The sequence below is a fragment of the Schistocerca americana genome, chromosome 8 (genome assembly GCF_021461395.2).
Source record: "Schistocerca americana isolate TAMUIC-IGC-003095 chromosome 8, iqSchAmer2.1, whole genome shotgun sequence".
Lineage (NCBI taxonomy): Eukaryota > Metazoa > Arthropoda > Insecta > Orthoptera > Acrididae > Schistocerca > Schistocerca americana.
The window spans coordinates 67304161-67324166 of NC_060126.1; the positions used below are offsets into that span (position 1 = coordinate 67304161).

Below are 20006 nucleotides of genomic sequence, written 5' to 3' on the forward strand. Positions count from 1 at the left end.
TTGATAAGGTAGCAAACACGCGCACGGAGCCGTTTAAAAGCTATGAGGTGCTCCAGGGAAGGGCGCCGATTATGCCACTGTAAAGCTCTCCACCACTCCTTAATTGCTTCAGCAATTTGGCGACCACCAAAGGACTGCCCTGTGCCTCGGGCACCCTAAAGATTCAGCAGTGACAGCAGAGGTGAAAGTTCCCCAGTCTGCCTTGTTCAAAGCCCATCTGGGCAGGCATCCATGTGCCCAATGCTGGGGCAGTGACAGGAAGATAGGGAAGTGGTCACTACCACATAGGCCGTCATGTGCTCTCCAGTGAATAGATGGGAGAAGTCCTGGGCTGCAAATTGATAAATCAATGGCCGAGTAAATATCATGAGCCACACTGAAATGTGTGGCAGCCCCAGTATTTAAAAGGCAAAGGTTGAATTGCAACAGTAAAGTATTGACATCTCTACCGCGGCCAGTAAACATGGTACCACCCCACAAGGGGTTATGGGCATTAAAATCTCCCGGAAGTAGGAAAAGGTTAGGGAGTTGATCAATCAGTGCAGCTAATACATTTAGGGGTACTGCACTGAGGAAGATATACATTCCAGACAGTTATTTCCTGCGTTGTCCTTATTCTGACAGCCACAGCTTCAAGAGGGGTTTGAAGGGGCACTTGTTCACTGCACTCGATTATAGTTGCTATAGTTCCTGTAATATCCCTTACAGCTGCGGAGGGCAGGGGTCCGCATTGCTGGGAACCAAGTTTCCTGGAGGGTAATGCAGACAGCAGGTGTAAAGCTTAACAGTTGCCGTAGCTCAGCCAGGCGGTGGAAAAAACCACAGAAATTCCATTGGAGGATGACATTGTGAGACTGGGAAGGCACGGAACATTCAATGAGGCAGTTTACGCCTCGGAGTCACCTGCTGCCACCGATTTATTGCCTGAGCAGTCTATATCCATTGTGTCTGAGGGTCTGGCGAGATCTAGGTCCTCAGCGGACGCCAAAATCTCCACCCCATCCTCAGCCGCAGAGCTTGTAGGTAGCAGTGGTGTGGGTGCCATCACAATTTCCTTGGTCTTAGGGGTTTTCTTTTTGGATTTCTCTCACTGCTCCTTTGGTTTCTCTGGATGGGAGGACTTCACTGGCTCAGTCTCTGGGGCTGAGGACGAGCGTGAAGCCGTACGACCAGCTGCTTTTAGGCTCTTCAGCCACTGGCGGGTGTCATCTTTCCCACTAGCAGAAACCTGGGAAGCGAGTGACCCAAGGGACCCCTTCCTAGCGAGAGGAGCCGAAGAAGACTTACACTTCTCGAGCTTAGAAGTGGGGACGGATATCCCCGATGGTTTGGGGGGGGGGGGGGGGCGGGGGCTGGGGGGGGGGGGGGGGTGTTGCTCCCGAAGTTGGTGGTGCAGGAGCAACAGGGAGGGAAATGCCCCCCCCCCCCCCCCCACCATTAAGGGGGCAGGTGAAGTCTTCCAGCTCTGAGAGGTGACCTGGGTTGGCAGAACTGATGGTGCCAAAAGTGTTGTAGCAGCAGTGTAAGACGATGTCATGCGCACAGGATGCAGGCATTCAAATTTTCTCTTAGCCTCAGTGTAGGTCAGTCTGTCCAGGGTCTTGCACTCCATGATTTTCCTTTCTTTCCGGAGAATCCTGCACTCAGACGAGCAAGGCGAATGGTGCTCTTCACAGTTGACACAGATGGGAGGCGGGGCACATGGAGTATTGGGATGTGATGGGCGTCCGCAATCTCGGCATGTGACGCTGGAAGTAAGGCAGGAAGACATATGACTGAACTTCCAGCAATTAAAGCACCGCATCGCGGGAGGGATATAAGGCTTTACATCACACTGGTAGACCATCACCTTGACCTTCTCGGGCAACGTATCACCCACAAAGGCCAAGATGACGGCACTGGTGGCGACCAGATTATCCTTCAGACCCTGGTGTACACACCAGACGAAATGTACACCTTGCCGTTCTACAAGTGGCACGCAGCTCATCGTCAGACTGCAAAAGAAGGTCTCTGTGAAATATTATACCCTGGACCACCATACTTAAGCTCTTATGGGGCGTGATGGTTACAGAAATATCCCCCAGCTTGTCACAAGCGAATAACTCCCGTGACTGGGCAGAGGATGCTGTTTTGGACAAGACTGACCCAGATCTCATTTTGGACAAGCCCTCCACCTCCCTGATCTTGTCCTCTAAATGCTCAACAAAAAACTGAGGCGTCATTGTCATGAAAGATTCCCCATCAGCTCGAACATACAAGGTACCGGGAAGAGTAAGATCCGCTGCCATCCTTAGCCTGACATTCCTCCCATGGTGTGGCCAGGGAGGGGAATGACTTGGGGTCATACTTCTGTGTGTTGAATTGAGCTCGTGATCGCTTAGAGACTGCTGGGGTTTCACCACCAGCAAGAGATGATGGACTATGCTTCATCACGTGCCACCACCCTGATGCCACCCACTCTGACCAGGAGTCCTTCCCACGGGCAAAACCCAGCCGCAGCAAAGGCCACCTGGCAGGATGGCCATTGCTGGGAGTTCCGATGCCCCAAGGGGATGGACAGCTACCCCTTGACATACGTGGGGAGTTAACAGCGCAGGCACCAGCAGAGCGATCCCTGTATGGTCAGGGGGCTACGACCAACAGGGTACATGGCAGCCCCACCAGAACGGACTGGCTACTGTGCTGGATATCAGGCGCAAAGAAGTCCATGGTCGTCGTTGACGCAGAAATCGGCACTGCATAGTGCATGGTGGAAAACGCACCCAGTAAAGTGTCCTCACCCCAGAGATGGAGAATGGGCAGGGCTGCAATACGACAACGAGAAAATGGGCTAAAGATCTAAATGCACGATGGACACGAAGCAACTTTTAAGGTGCCCTTCCCCAACTGGCTCGCTCTTTGGGAAAATTTTGTAGAATGGAGGTCAAACCCTACAGGGGACCGTCACATAAAGGCCGAAACTCCATTTAGTCGCCTCATACGACAGACAGGAATACCTCGGGCCTATTCTAACCCCTGGATCCGCAGGGGGAGGGGGGGGGGGGGGGAGCTATATTTGTGGCAGCCTTTTTGTTGTGCCTATTTGTAACTCAGAATCTCTGCTATATGGTGAGTAGCAACTTTCCTTTTCACAGTATTGTTACATTCCATCCTGGATTTTCCATCGTTTGATTTTCAACTGTATTTAAGACACATTTGAACACAGTATTGCCATATGCCACTGAATGTACCTGCTAATTTATATCACTGGATGACACACAGTTCAGGAGATACGATTTCAAGCACTGAGCTGCACGAAAACAAAACTGCAGGGCGAAATTCACTAGAGATACAGATAAAATATGTGTACAAATACCTATTCTATATCTGTACCTATACTAACAATGAACATTGGGTACTTTAGAAATTGTATATCATGACCAATTGACCAATACATGGCACTGTAATAAGCATCAGAATATGCATACTAATGGACACATGGCACACAGCTGTTCCTTAGTTTGTCTCCGAGATGCTCAGCATGACTGTTTCCATAAAGGATGGCGTGCTGCTGCTAAAGCTCTTTTACAAGAACAGTGGCTGCACACCAGCAGCCCTGCAAAAATTCTGGACACTCAAGGGAATGAAAAAGAGGTATTGGTCCGATGTCTGCTACGGGTTTGGGGAAAATTACTGCAAAATTCGAAAAGACAGTTTCTGTTGGAGTGCAATGTGGCACAGGGAGGAAAGCAGATGATCCAACATCTGCTGAAAATGTGGCCACAACATTGCAGGAGGGGCCAAGCATGGTGAACAAACACTGCACGGGGAACTACCTGCGAGCACGGTCCATAAAATCCTATGAAACATCCTGCACTGCTATCCACACATTACTGATATTCAGGAGTTGATGCGTGCTGACCTTCCAGCATTTCTGCAAAGTTGATGATGTGGTGTGGGTTGATGGCACTGTTTATTGTAGGGCCATATTTTTTCAAAGAGGCGAGTCCTGTGGGTACTGTTACCTGTTCCATCACTGGTAAACATTACAATAAACTTCTGTGCACCAACGTTATCCCAACACTTCAACAGTGTGGATGTGTGGGTAGGGCCATTTTTAAGCAATATGGCACTCCTCCGCTCACTGCACAGACAGTGAAGTGGCTGCTGCAGAGACATTTTAGAAATGCTAGGATTATCAGCCGTCATTTCTCTACAGCCCCGCTGTGCAGATCACCTGATCTTAATCCACGACTTCCAGCCATGGCGTTATCTGAAAAATGCTGTGTTCAGTGTTGCAACGACAAAAGTAACTGAACTGGCATTGCGCAACGCATTCTGAATGTGACTGCTGAGACACTTTGGTCTGTTGTGGGGTGTGCTGTTTATCAATTCAACTAGTGGCAGAAACTGGTGGACAGTATATCAAACACATTTTGGGCCAGTCTCACGACAATTACAAACCAAAGTCTTTTGATTTTTATGCAGTTTTTAACCCCAGGACAATTAAAAACCAATGCCATTTTTTGCTTTTCATATAGTTTTTGGCTGTAGGGTAGTTAAAAACCAGTCATTTTGCTTTTTATGTGGATTTTGGCCTCAGGACAATTAGAAACCAATTTTTCCCATCCTACATAGTACTATCTTGCCACGGTGGATGGACTTGCCTCACAGTACCACAACTGTTGACTGCCAAACTTGTGCAATCAAGCACACTGAACAGTATGGATGGTGTAATATTAAACTCAAACCAAAGCAGTGAGGGCAGCTGATTGTATTTCACATACATTCGCTTATTTGCTCGCCATCACATATCATAACAAAACTAGTGATGTGTGAACACAGCCACGGGTAATAGCTAATATATATTTTAAAATGACTATAAAACGATACGCAATTTAATATGCTTCGTAAATGCACCAAATCCGTAAACAGCTATTAGTACATTTGTTGACAGCAAAACTGAACATGAAAGCTGCAAACAATAACAACGATTAAGAGGGCCTGCAATCTGTACTCTGCTTCTACACTGGGGAAACCAGGTCAAGGTTTCCTTTCCCAATGTGTGTTGTGCATAATTGTTCGAAATCTTTGTTTCCAGATGAATCATGGAAAATTGTCAACAGGATTTGATAGAGAGAACTGTGAAAAGCACAAAAGGAATTGCTATTTTTGCATAATTCCACTGAAACAAAAACTGAAGGAACTCTGTCAGTGCTAAAATATGACGTGTAATTGGGCTTCTCTTTCAATACCTTCTCCTGCTTGTACAATACGTATTGAGAGCAGCGCCGAATCTAATGCTACTCAACCAGTTTAAAAAACAATACACAGAACAATCCCAAATCATGACGTCACATAAAGTTTGCACGACAATATAACATAGCACGAGTTATCTGATAGAAAATCTATAAGTGTTTCATGCTAAAACAAACTGTTGGCATTTAGAAAACAGTTCTGTGACCTTGTTTAAAAGCAAAAATTATAGTAGCACATACAAGCACTTTTATTAAAGCTAATTAAAAAAGTTGAAATCAGGAAATATATGGAGTCTAAAATCTGATTTTAAGGATTATTCTCATACTAAGAACTCTCAAAAACATTTTTTGTACTGATAAAGAGTTAAAGTCTTCTGACTTGTGTTATTACGAGAAAATTCACACACATCCCACTTACACCCAATATGATGCTTTCAACAACATCCGCCTTCTCCAACCACTCAACTGTTGCTGGAGTGTTTCCAAGTGCATCATGACACCGAGCAATAAAGAGACGATTCTCCTTCCATGGTGTTCTTGTCAGTCTTTCGGCCTTCAAGAAATGCTCAAGAGCATCTTCAATCGACACAGATGGCAGGCCAAACAAAGTCGAAGCCATCGAACGCTCCATCCACGGGCGGGATGCTACCTGAAATGATACAGCCATATTTAAAAAAGATTTTTAGTACTAACTTCAATCATAAAAACAGCTATAATCAGTCCACACCGAAATATCACTCTGCAGCGGAGTGTGTTTTATTGTGCAAATAATCTCACAGCATGAGCCAGATATATTATCCATATTACAGGACAGGTAACCTGCAAGGCTGCACTACAGATACCAGAGTTGCATGTAACTAACTATGACATGGGGATTCCATTATAGTCTGTTCACAGAGAGATGAATGAGGGCCTCCTAGTTCTGAAGTCGGTCGACTTCCACCTGCTAATTTTTGTGTCCGGCTGCTGCCAACTTCAAAGATCTGGTACACATGGCTGTGGTCCCCGCGAAGCAATTGTTGGCTGTTTTGGGTAGTAACAACACATATCCCGAGTGAGGAAGCTGTTCCTAGCCCACAATGTGCAATTCTAGATACTGCTTGTAGAAGGGCAAGGGGTAGTACTTTACTGAGCAGAACAAGAAAAGTAATTGATAATGTCATTGAATGTTGTGAGCAGTTTCAGCACCATGAGCACAATTCGGAAATTTTGCAAAGATAATCTTGGGAAGTCACCGGAACTCCCAGTACAAAGAGCCAAATTTCAATTTCAATTTTTTAGTTTGACGGTGCTTTGAAACTGCCTACCCCTGTGTCCGAATTACTTGGTCAAGTCCTAATGGGTGTTGTGTTGTGTGACTCTGTACAGAAGATTGCTCTCTGTCTGTGGCTACTTTGACTAGTGCTTGGGAAAAAGATCGGCTGGAAGTGGAGTATTACAGATCTGTAGAATATTTGGCATCCACCAAATCCACATGGGAAGAACTGCAGAATAAGAGGTCTTTCTTGTTAGTGTGTGGAGCCATTACTGACTGGCGGTCGGACTTCATTGCAGAAATAAAATTTATTAGGAAAGCAGACACAGAAATATTGCATCTTGGATAGGCAGTAACAAGACAGCTGGAAAATGTTGGAGGAAGGATGATGGCATTGTGGAATGTGGAACCTGCTCCAGAAGATTTAATACTGGAAGTGTTGGCTGGAGGAGGAGTTCATTAGGGAGGCCCAACTAAAATGCTGCGCCAAAGCCACGAAAGATGACTACCACCGTCAAATGAAACCTGGAAACTCTTAAAGGTGGTTTGCGAATATAGTTTTCCAAATCTTCTTCCAGAATCAGTCATTGTGATGAACAATACTCCATATCATAACAGACCAGTGGACAAAACATCAACATGGTACGAAACCAAAGTGAGGATGTTGGAATGGCTGCAAAAGAGACATGTTGCCTGCAACGAGAGCTTGAGGAAGCAGGCTCTGTTCGATTTAATTTGGGATCATGCACCTGCTAAAAAGACACATGTGAGTAATGAAATGGATAAAGAGGAAGGCCACACTGATGTCTGCTTGTTGCCCAATAATTGTGATTTAAGTGCGGCAGGGCTGGCATGGGCCAAAAGTGAAAAGAATATGTCAGGAGTGCAACATTTGAAAGGGCAACTCCACTGGCAGTCTTTTTAAGACTGTAAGTGAATCTTCTGTCAATAACTGCTGACAACTTGGGAAAGTACTTCAGGAAGATACAACAAATGGAAGATTACTGCAGGTGCAATGGTGTCTTCGAACTTTCAATAGATGACATGACCGATACTGCTGAACTGGATAGCAGCAATGATAAAAAACAAATTACGCACTGATGGAGAACTTGCAATAAGTGACATCATGACTGATACTGCTGAAATGGATAGCAGCAACGGTGGAAACAACTAATGCACTGATAAAGAATTTAATAAGATTGATTCTGGGTGATCTACATGTACTTGCAATTCAGCTTTACACTTGTTAATAAATGTTTACAATTTTAATCATACTCTTTTTATTGCCACAATGGAAGTTTTAATACTGTTTTTTTTTCTTTAATTATCTCTCTCTTTTTCAAACTGAATTGTCTACGAGTACTGATAAGGAATTAGAAGCAACAAGCACCATCATTCGACACCAAACTATCAATTTTAGTTTCACAAATCCTGTAAGCTTTCATTACACCCACCTATTTTTGCTGATGTGTAATATGTAGCAGCTTTTAGCTGGTATGGCAATGGATAATAGATGGTACTGTCAATGCCCTTTGGAGCGTAAACTGTAGGTGAGTGCGGGTGTGGCAACAAGACCGCAAAAATGTGAGTGCAGCTTGTTCCCCGCATTGTCCTCACCTCTCGGCAATCCGTGCTGGCAGCTGGTGGGCAGAGCTCGCTTCCCCCACTCTCCCCATCCGTATCGGAATACATTCATCTAATTGCGGACAGAATAAGCTAAGCACTGCTTGCTGCTAGCAGATATGTTAAGGGAGACAGAAATTGGATGAATAATGACTAATACTTACTAAAAGTAACAAAGAAATGCCTTGCAGAGTCAGTAAAGAAATTAAAGTGGAATTTTTTCTAGGCACCCTCATTATATAACTCTAAACTACAAGTATATTTATACATACTAACACAAGTGATACTATGAGACCTTTCTCAATTTAATATCATAAATCAGATATTTATGATCACCCTTCAAAAGTAAAGTGAATTTAAAGGAATCTCGATCCATTCGAATAGAGTGGCGATATAAATTGCCCCAAAGAAGTTTCACACATTCTGTAGATGTGAGGATTTGATTTCAGTAAATATCTGTAATTGTGTGGGCACAGATTTAATATTTGAGGTATAGCTATAGGAGAAGAAGTGTTACCCTGTTATAATGTGTGTAACTATGAGGTCCGAATTTGCTAACTGGTAACATTCAATGCTGTGTCACCACACCATGCCCATCCCTTCAGCACGGTGTCCTCATGGTGGTTGAGACTCCACTTCTCGAGCCTGTACTGTCCCACTTTCCACAGTGGTCTTCCCGAGGTCATCCAGTGTGCGAGTCATGTTCCCACATGCATGACAAGTTTCAACTGGTCACAAGTATGCTTGATGGTGTTTCCATCAGCAGATACTGCAGCCGATTCTATTCTGTTAATTTCTGCCTTCTGGAGGGAGGTGTTCAAGAGTTGAGTGATGTGTGCTATGCTCACCCCCAAAATGTAACAGCTCTCAAATTATCCTGCACAGCCACGAAATGTACAGTTCTATTACATTCTCCTCATGATACCAATGAGCCTTAATTTGTAGCCAGCTGGTGCCCGTGACCACATTTTGTCACTCCCAATAGCATTCGAATGTCCTAACTAAGTGTGGTGTATTCCAATTCAGCATGAAACTTTCTATGCTGTCACCTCTTTTTGCCATGAAGTGACAATGTGTGCATGATCTAAGCCCCAAATTATCAGCTGAGGTATGTCAACAGACTGAACAGTGCAATCTCCATGCAGGAAAGAATGACGTTTATCTATGTTATTAACTACGAGTGTATACCTGTCCTCCTTTCCCCCCTAAGGTAAGTCTTTCCGCTCCCGGGATTGGAATGACTCCTTACCCTCTCCCATAAAACCCACATCCTTTCGTCTTTCCCTCTCCTTCCCTCTTTCCTGACGAAGCAACGGTTAGTTGCGAAAGCTTGAATTTTGTGTGTATGTTTGTGTGTCTATCGACCTGCCAGCACTTTCGTTTGGTAAGTGACATCATCTTTGTTTTTAGATATATTATTAACTACTCTTTCGCACATCAAATGGAATAGCAAGAGCGATAGCTTAGGTACAGTGGGGCATTCACATGTTGTGGTACAGGACCTAAGTCATCAGTCTACTACTGTTTTTAGGCAAAGAAGAGGTTAAGGTAAGATTCGTGAAGCTAAGAGGCAATGGTAATATACAATCTATTAATAATATAAACGAGGATAATGGAATGTAGTCAAATTAAATCGGGTGATGCTGAGGGGATTAGATTAGGAAATGAGACACTTAAAGTAGTAAAGGAGTTTTGCTATTTAGGGAGTAAAATAACTGATGATGGTCGAAGTAGAGAGGATATAAAATGTAGACTGGCAATGGCAAGGAAATCGTTTCTGAAGAAGAGAAATTTGTTAACATCGAGTATAGATTTAAGTGTCAGGAAGTCGTTTCTGAAAGTATTTGTATGGAGTGTAGCCATGTATGGAAGTGAAACATGGACGATAACCAGTTTGGACAAGAAGAGAATAGAAGCTTTCGAAATGTAGTGCTACAGAAGAATGCTGAAGATAAGATGGGTAGATCACGTAACTAATGAGGAGGTATTGAATAGGATTGGGGAGAAGAGAAGTTTGTGGCACAACTTGACTAGAAGAAGGGATCGGTTGGTAGGACATGTTTTGAGGCATCAAGGGATCACAAATTTAGCATTGGAGGGCAGCATGGAGGGTAAAAATCGTAGAGGGAGACCAAGAGATCAATACACTAAGCAGATTCAGAAGGATGTAGGTTGCAGTAGGTACTGGGAGATGAAGAAGCTTGCACAGGATAGAGTAGCATGGAGAGCTGCATCAAACCAGTCTCAGGACTGAAGACCACAACAACATAATAATATAACCAGATAAAAGTAAGTCTATTCCACAACCTGGCCTTTCCAGTGTTTTTTGTCTAATGGCTTTTCGTCCATCCCACAAGCCTTTAATGTTTTCCTTTATTTCTTCTCTCTAAAGTATTACTCGACTCACTGCCCATTCCTCCTCCTCTTTCCTGTGGTTTTTTTTTTTTTTTTTTTTTTTTTTTTTTTTTTTTTTTTTTTATCACATTCCAAACCGTATATGCTCTGAGATCTGAGCAACACAGTATAGACTCTGATCCTTGCACAACACACAGGTATGTGACTGTGGATTGATGGTGTAGTTTCTCATGCACCAAATTCTTCCCACTGATAATTAAGCCTATTGATCTCATTTCCTCCCTCATTCTTACATATTTTTGTGTGTTATTTTCCACACCCACCAGTGCCACACGGACTTGTGAACTTCATCCTAATGTATCTGTGCATATTTTTACACATTCATGTGTATTTTAATGTGTGTATTTTTACACATTTGTGCACATGTGTATTTCATGTGTATGTTTTAACATATTTGTGCATTTTTTGCCTGTCTACATATATTTTACACACCTTTTTCTGTTATTCAGCTCCCCTCATGCCCGTGGTCTTGCCACTACTGAACACAACCTCAGCCAATATCTGTCGGGTTCCAAACCAATCGTCTCATTCCTCATATACCTTATTAACTTTATCCTAAATACACAATTACTACTATTCTGAAGGGAAGGAAAGGTATACAAACACATCCATGGCACAACAATGGCACTTGCATGGCAACCTCCTATGCTAACCTGTTTATGCACCATCTAGAGGAAAACTTTCTAGATGATATCTTTCTGATCTGGACTCAGGATCAAGACACCCTATCTTCTCATTCCCTCACAATCTCAACTATTTCTCTCCCATCCAATTCAACTGGTCCTCCTCAAGCCAGCATGCTACCTTCCTGGACATTTACCTCCTCCTCCTGTCTGATGGATCCCTCCACACCTCTGTCCACATTCAACCCACCAACCACCAACAGAACCACTAACTTTGATTCCACCAAGGGACATTTGTGTACAGCAACCGTAGACCGTAAGAAAGGAGAGGCACACAGCAGTGTCCTTCCACCTATACACCTGTAAGAACATATGGTGACATGAACTGCCCAAGTCTGTTGAAAATATAGATTTGCAAGCATAATAAAAACTAATTGGACTCTGACTCACTGCTGTGTGCCTCTCCTTACTTACCTGCATTCTGACAGCTGTCATACCTTCCACACCAAAATAGCTCTCACATAGAGTACCTCCTCAATCTAAATTCCCATTCACATCTCAGCTCTAACCAAGATTCTTCTCTCTCCTAAAGTGGTGTTCCATTGCCCACCAAACCTCCACAGCACTCGGGTCCATCCATATGCCATTTCCAATCCCAGCCCCTTGCTGCAGCATGGATCACATCACGGTGGAAGGTCCACGTGCAAGACCTGCCCAATCCACCCACACAGCGTTTCCTATTCCAGTCCTGTGAAAGGCTTATCCTACCCCATCAAAGGCCTGTGAAATCAGCCATGTCGTATATCAGATCTTCTGTAATCATTGCACAGCTTTTTATATTGGTATGGCTAGAAATCAGCTGTCCACCAAGATGAATGACTGCCACCAAGCTGTAACCGAGAGCAGACTGGACACCTGGTGGCACAACATGTTTCAGCATCTGGCCCAGATGTCACCAGACGTTACATGATAGGTAGCAGGTCCATGCGCATGAAAATGACCCCTTTTAAGTGGTGTGAGTTGGAACTGTGGACAGTCACCTGCGGGTGAGGACAGCACTCGCTAGAGGGAGCCATTGGTGGAGCAAGGCAAGTCCATGTCAACAGCAGGGCCGGGAGAGGGTTTGCGGCAGGGCAATGAGGGGGGAGCCCAACTGTCTGCTGGCCTGCGAGAGCACAATGTACAGTGCTGCACGCAGCAGTTAGTTGTGTTTCACAGAGCTTGTCAACAACCGCGCTGGAAGGAATTGTGATGAGAACCTTTGTATAACTTGGCAAGCTTATCCCTGCAATAATATCATATGTTCGATCGTTATTAAGAGAAAGTGTACAGTAACTGACAGTTCGGTTCTTGTAGCTACATCCAGAAGTGCAAATGCTCTTTGACGAGTGTTGTTATTCTTGGACTTCCACACATTCCAGTGCTCACCATTCTGGTTGAGCCAGTCACTGTTATGATTTAGCGACTCTGCCTGTGCTGAGCCGTACCGCGTGATAAGCTGTTTGCCTTTTCTTAAAATAATTGTTCATTAAGCAGATTCTGCACTACCTCTTTATTTTCTTCATTTGAGATACATAAACTCACATGGTTTCTCAGTTTTTTTAGAACTCTAACTGGTTGCTTATGTACTGTGCTGTTCGTTGTTAAATTAGGGACAAGTTTTATTGCTGTGGTACTTTGATGCAAGCAGTAACATCCATTCCAAAACCAGACGAGCCCCCCCTCCCCATATACACCCCAGTGTTTTCGATGACTGCTAACTGGCTCGATAATTCCGGCACTGGACTTGTGGTAGTTACAAACTGCGTGAAGGTTTGGTTGAGTAAAATCCACCAAGCACTCTCTTGGTAATATGAAACTTATGCAAACTTCTATTGGGCTCGTGGTTGCTTTGTTACTAGTAATAGTCGATAGTCAAGTTAATGGTTTGCAAATCATGTCAGATTAAATATGAGCTAGCCCCCGTCTTATATTTTCTACACTGAAATTCATTTAATGTTTGAAAAGGCTAGTGCTCGACATATCTTTACTGATTTTTGGTATGATTGTTTCTAGTTACTAATCATTAAAAGAGGCCAGTGCCACTTTATCTTTTCTATACTGATATTTGTTTAACATTTGAAGGGGCTAGTGCTAAACAGCTATTTGCTGATTTTGTATTAGTTAGTTTTAGTCACTAATAACTGAAATGGACCAGTGCTAGCGAAAATTGTTTAATATTTGAAGGGACTAGTGCCCGACACCTATATTGAAATTTTCATAACATCTTGCACGGCCTAGAGTCCGTTTACACTTCCATACCCAAAGCGTTTTGACATTTTGAAGGGCTAGTTCCTGACCTTTATTAATTACGTATCCCATCGAGAATTTCAATGCGAGGAAAAGCTGCTGGTCGTAACTTACGTAATCTTACTGTTATCACCTGTGTCAATTAAGTAAAGAAACTGCAAGAGCCTTTGGGCATTAACTGTCAGCTTTTTAAAGAGTTTAAGTGGCAAGATACGTTTCTTAGTTGTTGGAGTTGTATATTGCTCTGGTTGGTTGGTTGGTTTAAAAGAGGGAGGGGAAGGGACCAAACTGCGAGATCATCGGTCGCTTGTTCCCAGTAAAATAATTACACAAGGGAAAGAAGAGAAGGAAATACACATACATCACAATAATAGGAGAAAGGAAAAACCCGAAGAGCAACAGGACAACCAACACTACTATGGACAAAGCAGGGAAAGAAAACCACAGAGAGAAGCAAGAAACAGGTAGAAGGGTAAAAACAAGAGAGCAGATGACCATGGCTGGCCGACCACGAGAATAAAATGGAAAAGCCAGACACTCTGTGACACATTAAAACATCCACACTAGAAGCACGAGAGTGGAGAACACAAAGGGACAAAGGACATGCGCTAAAGTGTATATAGAATGATAAAACCCACCGTCACATATAAAACGTAAAACTAAATTAGCCGATGAGCCACTGTCAGCTAAAATTAATGGCAACGAGTCCGGTAACTGAAGAGTCTGTTGCAGGGCAGCCAAAGAAGGACAGCTCATCAAGACATGGTACACTGTCAGCCGGGCGCCACACTGACACTGAGGTGGGTCATCACGGCGCAGGAGGTAACCGTGGGTCACCCAAGCATGGCCAATGCAGAGACGGCAGAGAACCACAGAGTCCCTGCGAGAGGCCCACATGGAGGACTGCAATACGTTCTTAGTCTCCTTAATGGCATGCACTGTGTTGTGCATGCTGTGGTTATGCCATTTCATCTCCCAAATCGACAAAACCTTGTTGCATAGTACTCAACACAGGTCAGTTGCAGAGAAGCCGATCTGCATAAGCGGTTTCCGCATAGCTTGTTTGGCCAGCCTGTCAGCAAGTTCGTTGGCTGGGATTCCGACGTGACCTGGGGTCCAGACAAACACCACTGAACGACTGGACCGTTTCAGGACATAGATGGACTCTTGCATGGTCACTACCAAAGAATGGTGAGGGTAGTACTGGCCGATAGCTTGTAGGCTGTTCAAGGTGCCAGTACACAGAAGAAACTACTCTCCAAGGCATGAACGGATGTGCTCAAGAGCATTAGATATAGCCACCAGCTCGGCAGTGAAAACACAGCTTCCACTGAGCAAGGAATGCTGTTCAATATGTCCTTCATGGACATAGGTGAAGCCGACGTGAGCATCAGCCATTGAGCCATCAATGTAAACCACTTCGTGTCAACAATTGAGAGGAAGTGGCAGTGCAGAGCCACGGGGTTAACTGAGTCCTTAGGGCCATGTAAAAGGTACAGGCGAAGCTGCGGCCTAGGTGTACACCATGGACGTGTACATGAATGGCCCACGAGTACAGGTGGTAAAGGCAGACTCCAGTTCAGAAAGAAGGGACCGGACAAGAACTGCAACTGGAAGCCCTGACCTGGGCCACCGAAGTGGAAGATGCACTGCCATCAGTGGGAAAAGAAGACGGTGATTCAGATGAGCAGGAGAACTACGAACATGTGCAATGTAACTGGCCAGCAGTTGTGCACGCCAAACCTGCAATGGAGGGACTCTGGCCTCCACCAGGAGGCTGATCACCAGACTCGTCCTAAAAGCTCCTGTCGCTAGGCAAATGCCACATTGGTGCACTGGGTCGAGTAAACGCAACGCCGAGGGTGCCGCCGAACCATAAACCGGACTCCCATAGTCAAGGCAGGATTGAACAAGGGCTCTGCACCCCGGTTGGTGTTGCCCAGGCAGCGGAGGGCATTGAGGTGCTGCCAGCACTTCTACTTAAGCTGACAAAGGTGAGGAAGCCAAGTCAATCGGGCGTCGAAATCAGTCCTAAGAATCAATATGTCTCCAATACAGGGAGTGGATTGTCATTAAGGTACAGTTGTTGATCTTGATGAATGGTACGACGCCAACAAAAGTGCATAACACACGATGTTGCGGCCGAAAACTGGGAACCGTGGGCTAGGGCCCACAACTGCGCCTTGTGGATGGCTCCCCATAGGTGCTGCTCAGCAACACCAGTATTGGTGGAGCAGTACGAAATGCGGAAGTCGTCTGCATACACAGAAGGAGAGACGGATAGCCCTACAGCTGCTGCTAGACCATTAAAGATCACTAAAAATAGAAAGACACTAAATACAGAGTCCTGCAGGATCCCATTCTCCTGGATATGGGGGGAACAACTTGGACACGGAAAGTATAAAGTGACAGGAAATTTTGGATAAAAATCTAGAGTGAGCCTTGGAGATCCCACTCGTATAATGTGGCACGGATATGGTGTTGTCAGGTTGTGCTATACGCTTTTCATAAATCTAAGAGAACAGCAACAAGGTGTTGGCATGTGGAAAAGGCTGTTTGGGTGGCAGACTCGAGGTAGAGCGCCCTGGTGGAGTCAGTAGGCCACATGACTCCAGGGCCCACCCCAACCGTCGACACAACATACGTTCCAGCAGCTTACAGAGAACGTTGGTGAGGCTGATGGACCGATAGCTATCCACATCAAGTGGGTTTTTACTGGGTCTGAGCACCGGAATGATGGTGCTCTCCCGCCACTGCGATGGAAAGATACCATCGCACCAGATCTGGTTGAAGATGATGAGATGTCGCTTGTAGTCAGATGAGAGATGTTTACTCATCTGACTGTGGATCCAATCTGGCCCAGTAGCAGTGTCGGGGCACTGTGCAAGGGCACTGAGCAGCTTCCACTCTGTAAATGGGGCATTATAGGATTCACTGTGGCGTGTAGTGAACAAGAGGATTTCCCTTCGGCCGTCATTTGAGAGTGCGAAAGGCTGGGCGGAATTCTCAGTTGCAGAGGCTCTGGTACCCGAAAACACATTTGATCCTTGCCCAGACTTCGAAACGTGACATATGGCACCCAATGTTCGAGACGACATCTCTCCCACCACTCCTGGTTGGTTGGTTGGTTGGTTTGGGGAAGGAGACCAGACAGCGTGGTCATCGGTCTCATCGGATTAGGGAAGGATTGGGAAGGAAGTCGGCCGTGCCCTTTCAGAGGAACCATCCCGGCATTTGCCTGGAGTGATTTAGGGAAATCACGGAAAACCTAAATCAGGATGGCCGGACGCGGGATTGAACCGTCGTCCTCCCGAATGCGAGTCCAGTGCCACCACTCCTGCTTCTGTCGTCTGATAAGTTGGCGAAAGCGGGTATGGAGCGGTTTAAAGGCTATGAGGTGCTCCAGGGAAGGGGGCCGATTATGCCAATGTAGAGCTTGCTGACACACTGTAATTACTTCAGCGACTTCCAGCAACCACCAAGGGACTGCCTTTCGCCGGGGGTACCCTAAAGAGCGAGGGATCGTGTTTTCTGCCACAGAAATGATTGTTGTAGTCACCTGCTCAACCATCACATCGATGTTACCATGTGGGGGAGATTCCATGGTGACAGCAGAGATGAAAGTCTCCCAGTCTGCCTTGTTTAAAGCCCATCAGGGCAGGCATCCGTGGGCCTGACACCAGGTCAGTGACAGGAAGATGGAAAAATGGTCACCATCACACAGGTCATCATGTGCTCTCCAGTGGATAGAGTGGAGAAGTCCTGGTCTGCAAATTGATAAATCAATGGCTGAGTAACTACCATGAGCCACACTGAAATGTGTGGCAGCCCAAGTATTTAAGAGGCAGAGGTCGAACTGAGCCGGTGAAGTTCCGACATCTCTGTCTTGACCAGTAAGCACGGTACCACCCCACAAGGCGTTATGGGCATTAAAATCTCCCAGAAGTAGGAAAGGGTTAGGGAGTCGATCAATCAGTGCAGCTAATACATTCAGGGGTACTGCACCATCTGGAGTAAGAAACACATTGCAATCAGAACTCCACCTGACACTATTATAGTCAATACGGTTCCTGTGGTATCCCTTATAGCCGCGGTGGGCAGGGGTCTGGATTGCCGAGAACCGGGTTTCCTGGACGGCGATGCAGAAAGCAGGTTTAAAGCTTAACAGAAGCTGTAGCTCAGCAAGGTGGTGGAAAGAAAATGCCGCGATTCACTGTAGGATTATGTCATCGTGAGACTGGGAAGGCACGGAATATTCAATGAGGCAGTTTATGCCTCAAGAGTCACCTGCTGACACTGACTTACTGCCTGAGCAGTCCATATCCATTGTGTCTGAGGATCTGGCGAAGTAGGTGGTGCGAGAGCAACCGGGGTGGGGGGGGTGGGGGGGGGGGGAAGTGCCCCCCATCATCAAGGGGGCAGGTGTAGTCTTCTGGTTCTGAGAGGCGACAAGAATGCGAGGAACTGATGGGCAACAACTGTTCTTGTAGCGGCGGCGTAAGAGGTGGTCATAGCCACAGGATGTAGGTGCTCAAATTTTCTCTTAGCTTCAGTGTAGGTCAGTTGGTCCAGGGTCTTATATTCCACGATCTTCCTCTCCTTCTGTAAAATCCTTCAGTCTGGCGAGCAAGGTGGATGATGCTCTCCGCAGCTGACATAGATGGGAGGCGGGGCACGCGGAGTATTTGGACTTGATGGATATCCACAATCTGGATATGTGGCGCTGGAAGTACAGCGGGAAGACATATGTCTGAACTTCCAGTACTTAAAGCACGGCATTGGGGAGGGATATATGGCTTAACGTCACAGCAGTGGGGACCATCACCTTGAACTTCTCGGGCAATGTGTCACCCTCGAAGGCCAAGATGAAGGCACCAGTGGCAACCTGATGCTCCCTTGGAGCCCGATGGACGTGCCGGACCAAATGAACACCTCGCCACTCTAAATTGGCGTGCAGCTTGTCGTCAGGCTGTAGAAGAAGGTCCTTGTGGAATATAATAACCTGGACCATATTTAAGCTCTTATGGGGTGTGCTGGTAACAGAAACATCCCCCAACTTGTGAGAAGGGAGTAATGCCTGTGACTGGGCAGAGGATGCTGTTTTTATCAAGACTGACCCAGAGCGCATTTTGGGCAAGTCCTCCACATCCCCAAACTTGTCCTCAAAATGCTCCACAAAAAAACTGAGGTTTCATGCACATGAAAGATTCCCCATCAACTCTCGTACGTATGACGTACTGGGGTGAATAAGCTTCACTGCCATTGTTAGCCCATGGTGTGGCCAGGGAGGGGAAAGATTGGGGGTCATATTTCTTAGCACTGAAGTTAGAATTTGCCCATTTAGAGACTGCTGGTGACGGACCACCAGCAAGAGATGACGTACTACACTTCATGGCATGTCATTCGCCCTGATGCCACCCAATCCAACCAGGGGACCTCCCCATGGGTGCCACCCAGCCTCAGGGAGATGGGCACCTACTCCATGGCATACGTAGGGAGTTAACAGTGCAGGCATCAGCAGAGCGTTCCCTGTGTTGTCAGGGGGCTACAACTAACAAGGTACTTGGTGGTCACACCGCAACGGACTGGCTACCGTGCTGGTTATCAGGTGCAACCAAGCAAACAAGTCAATTATCAACATCAGCGTAGAAAACGATACTGCACAGCTGATGGAAAAATATGCACCCAGGATGGTGACCTCACCCAACACTTGGAGAATGAGCAGAAGTGCAGATCCACGTTGACGAAAGATGCGATAGGTCTCTGCGCATGATGGACATGATGCACCATGTAAGGAGCCCTTCCCCAATTGGCTCACTTTTTGGGAAAATTTTGAAAAATGGAGTTCAAACCCTGCAGGGGACCATCACATAAGGGCCGAAACGTGAGAGACTCCTTTTAGTGCCATTTACGACAGACAGGAATATTTCAGGCCTATTCTAACCCCAGGACCCGCATGGGGTGTATTGCTCAGGTAACCGTGTACATTGTTTGTGTTTAATAAATGTGTTTCAATAATACCTTCAAATTGATCACTCCCTGTGTCACTCTCCCATATTTTCGCATGTTATTTCCAGCACCTTTCCAGTGCCATAAAATCTTGTATCTCATCCTATGAACCCCCCACCCCCACTCTTTCTCCATTCTATCCCAGTTTGCACCCACTAATTCCACTTCATCCAGTCACTTATCCACTCTCAGACCTGCAACCTTTGATATCATGGTAACTTCACGCCAATTTTAGTGAGTTTTCGCCTTTCGCTATTGCTGACTCCCTCAGGTTGCATCCTGTTCCCCCCCCCCCCCCCCCCTTTACATCCATTTCATCCTTTTCCTAAATTTTCACTCACCCAAAGACCAAAGTTGACTCTGTGCAACTCAATTCACTCCTCCATCCAACCATGATCCACCTCCACTGCCCCCTTATCACCCAGTCTTCTTTCCAGAATTTTTAACCTCCAACCTTGGCTCACCACCATTTCCCAAATCCCTCAACATGCAAACTAATCATACACCTGCAGAAAGAACCGCAGTTCACCATCTAAAAACTGCTACTGACCGTTT

At 45.7% G+C, this 20006-nt stretch overlaps 1 protein-coding gene across 1 annotated transcript in view; it reads right to left on the reverse strand.

The window, feature by feature from the left end:
- The window catches only part of LOC124544811 (regulator of microtubule dynamics protein 3-like), a 90184-nt gene that overhangs the window by 11389 nt on the left and 58789 nt on the right, over window positions 1-20006 (reverse strand). The window contains exon 5 of the mRNA XM_047123501.1: window positions 5656-5886. Within this exon, the coding sequence (XP_046979457.1) occupies window positions 5656-5886 (231 nt within the window). The remainder of the gene's footprint in view (window positions 1-5655; window positions 5887-20006) is intronic.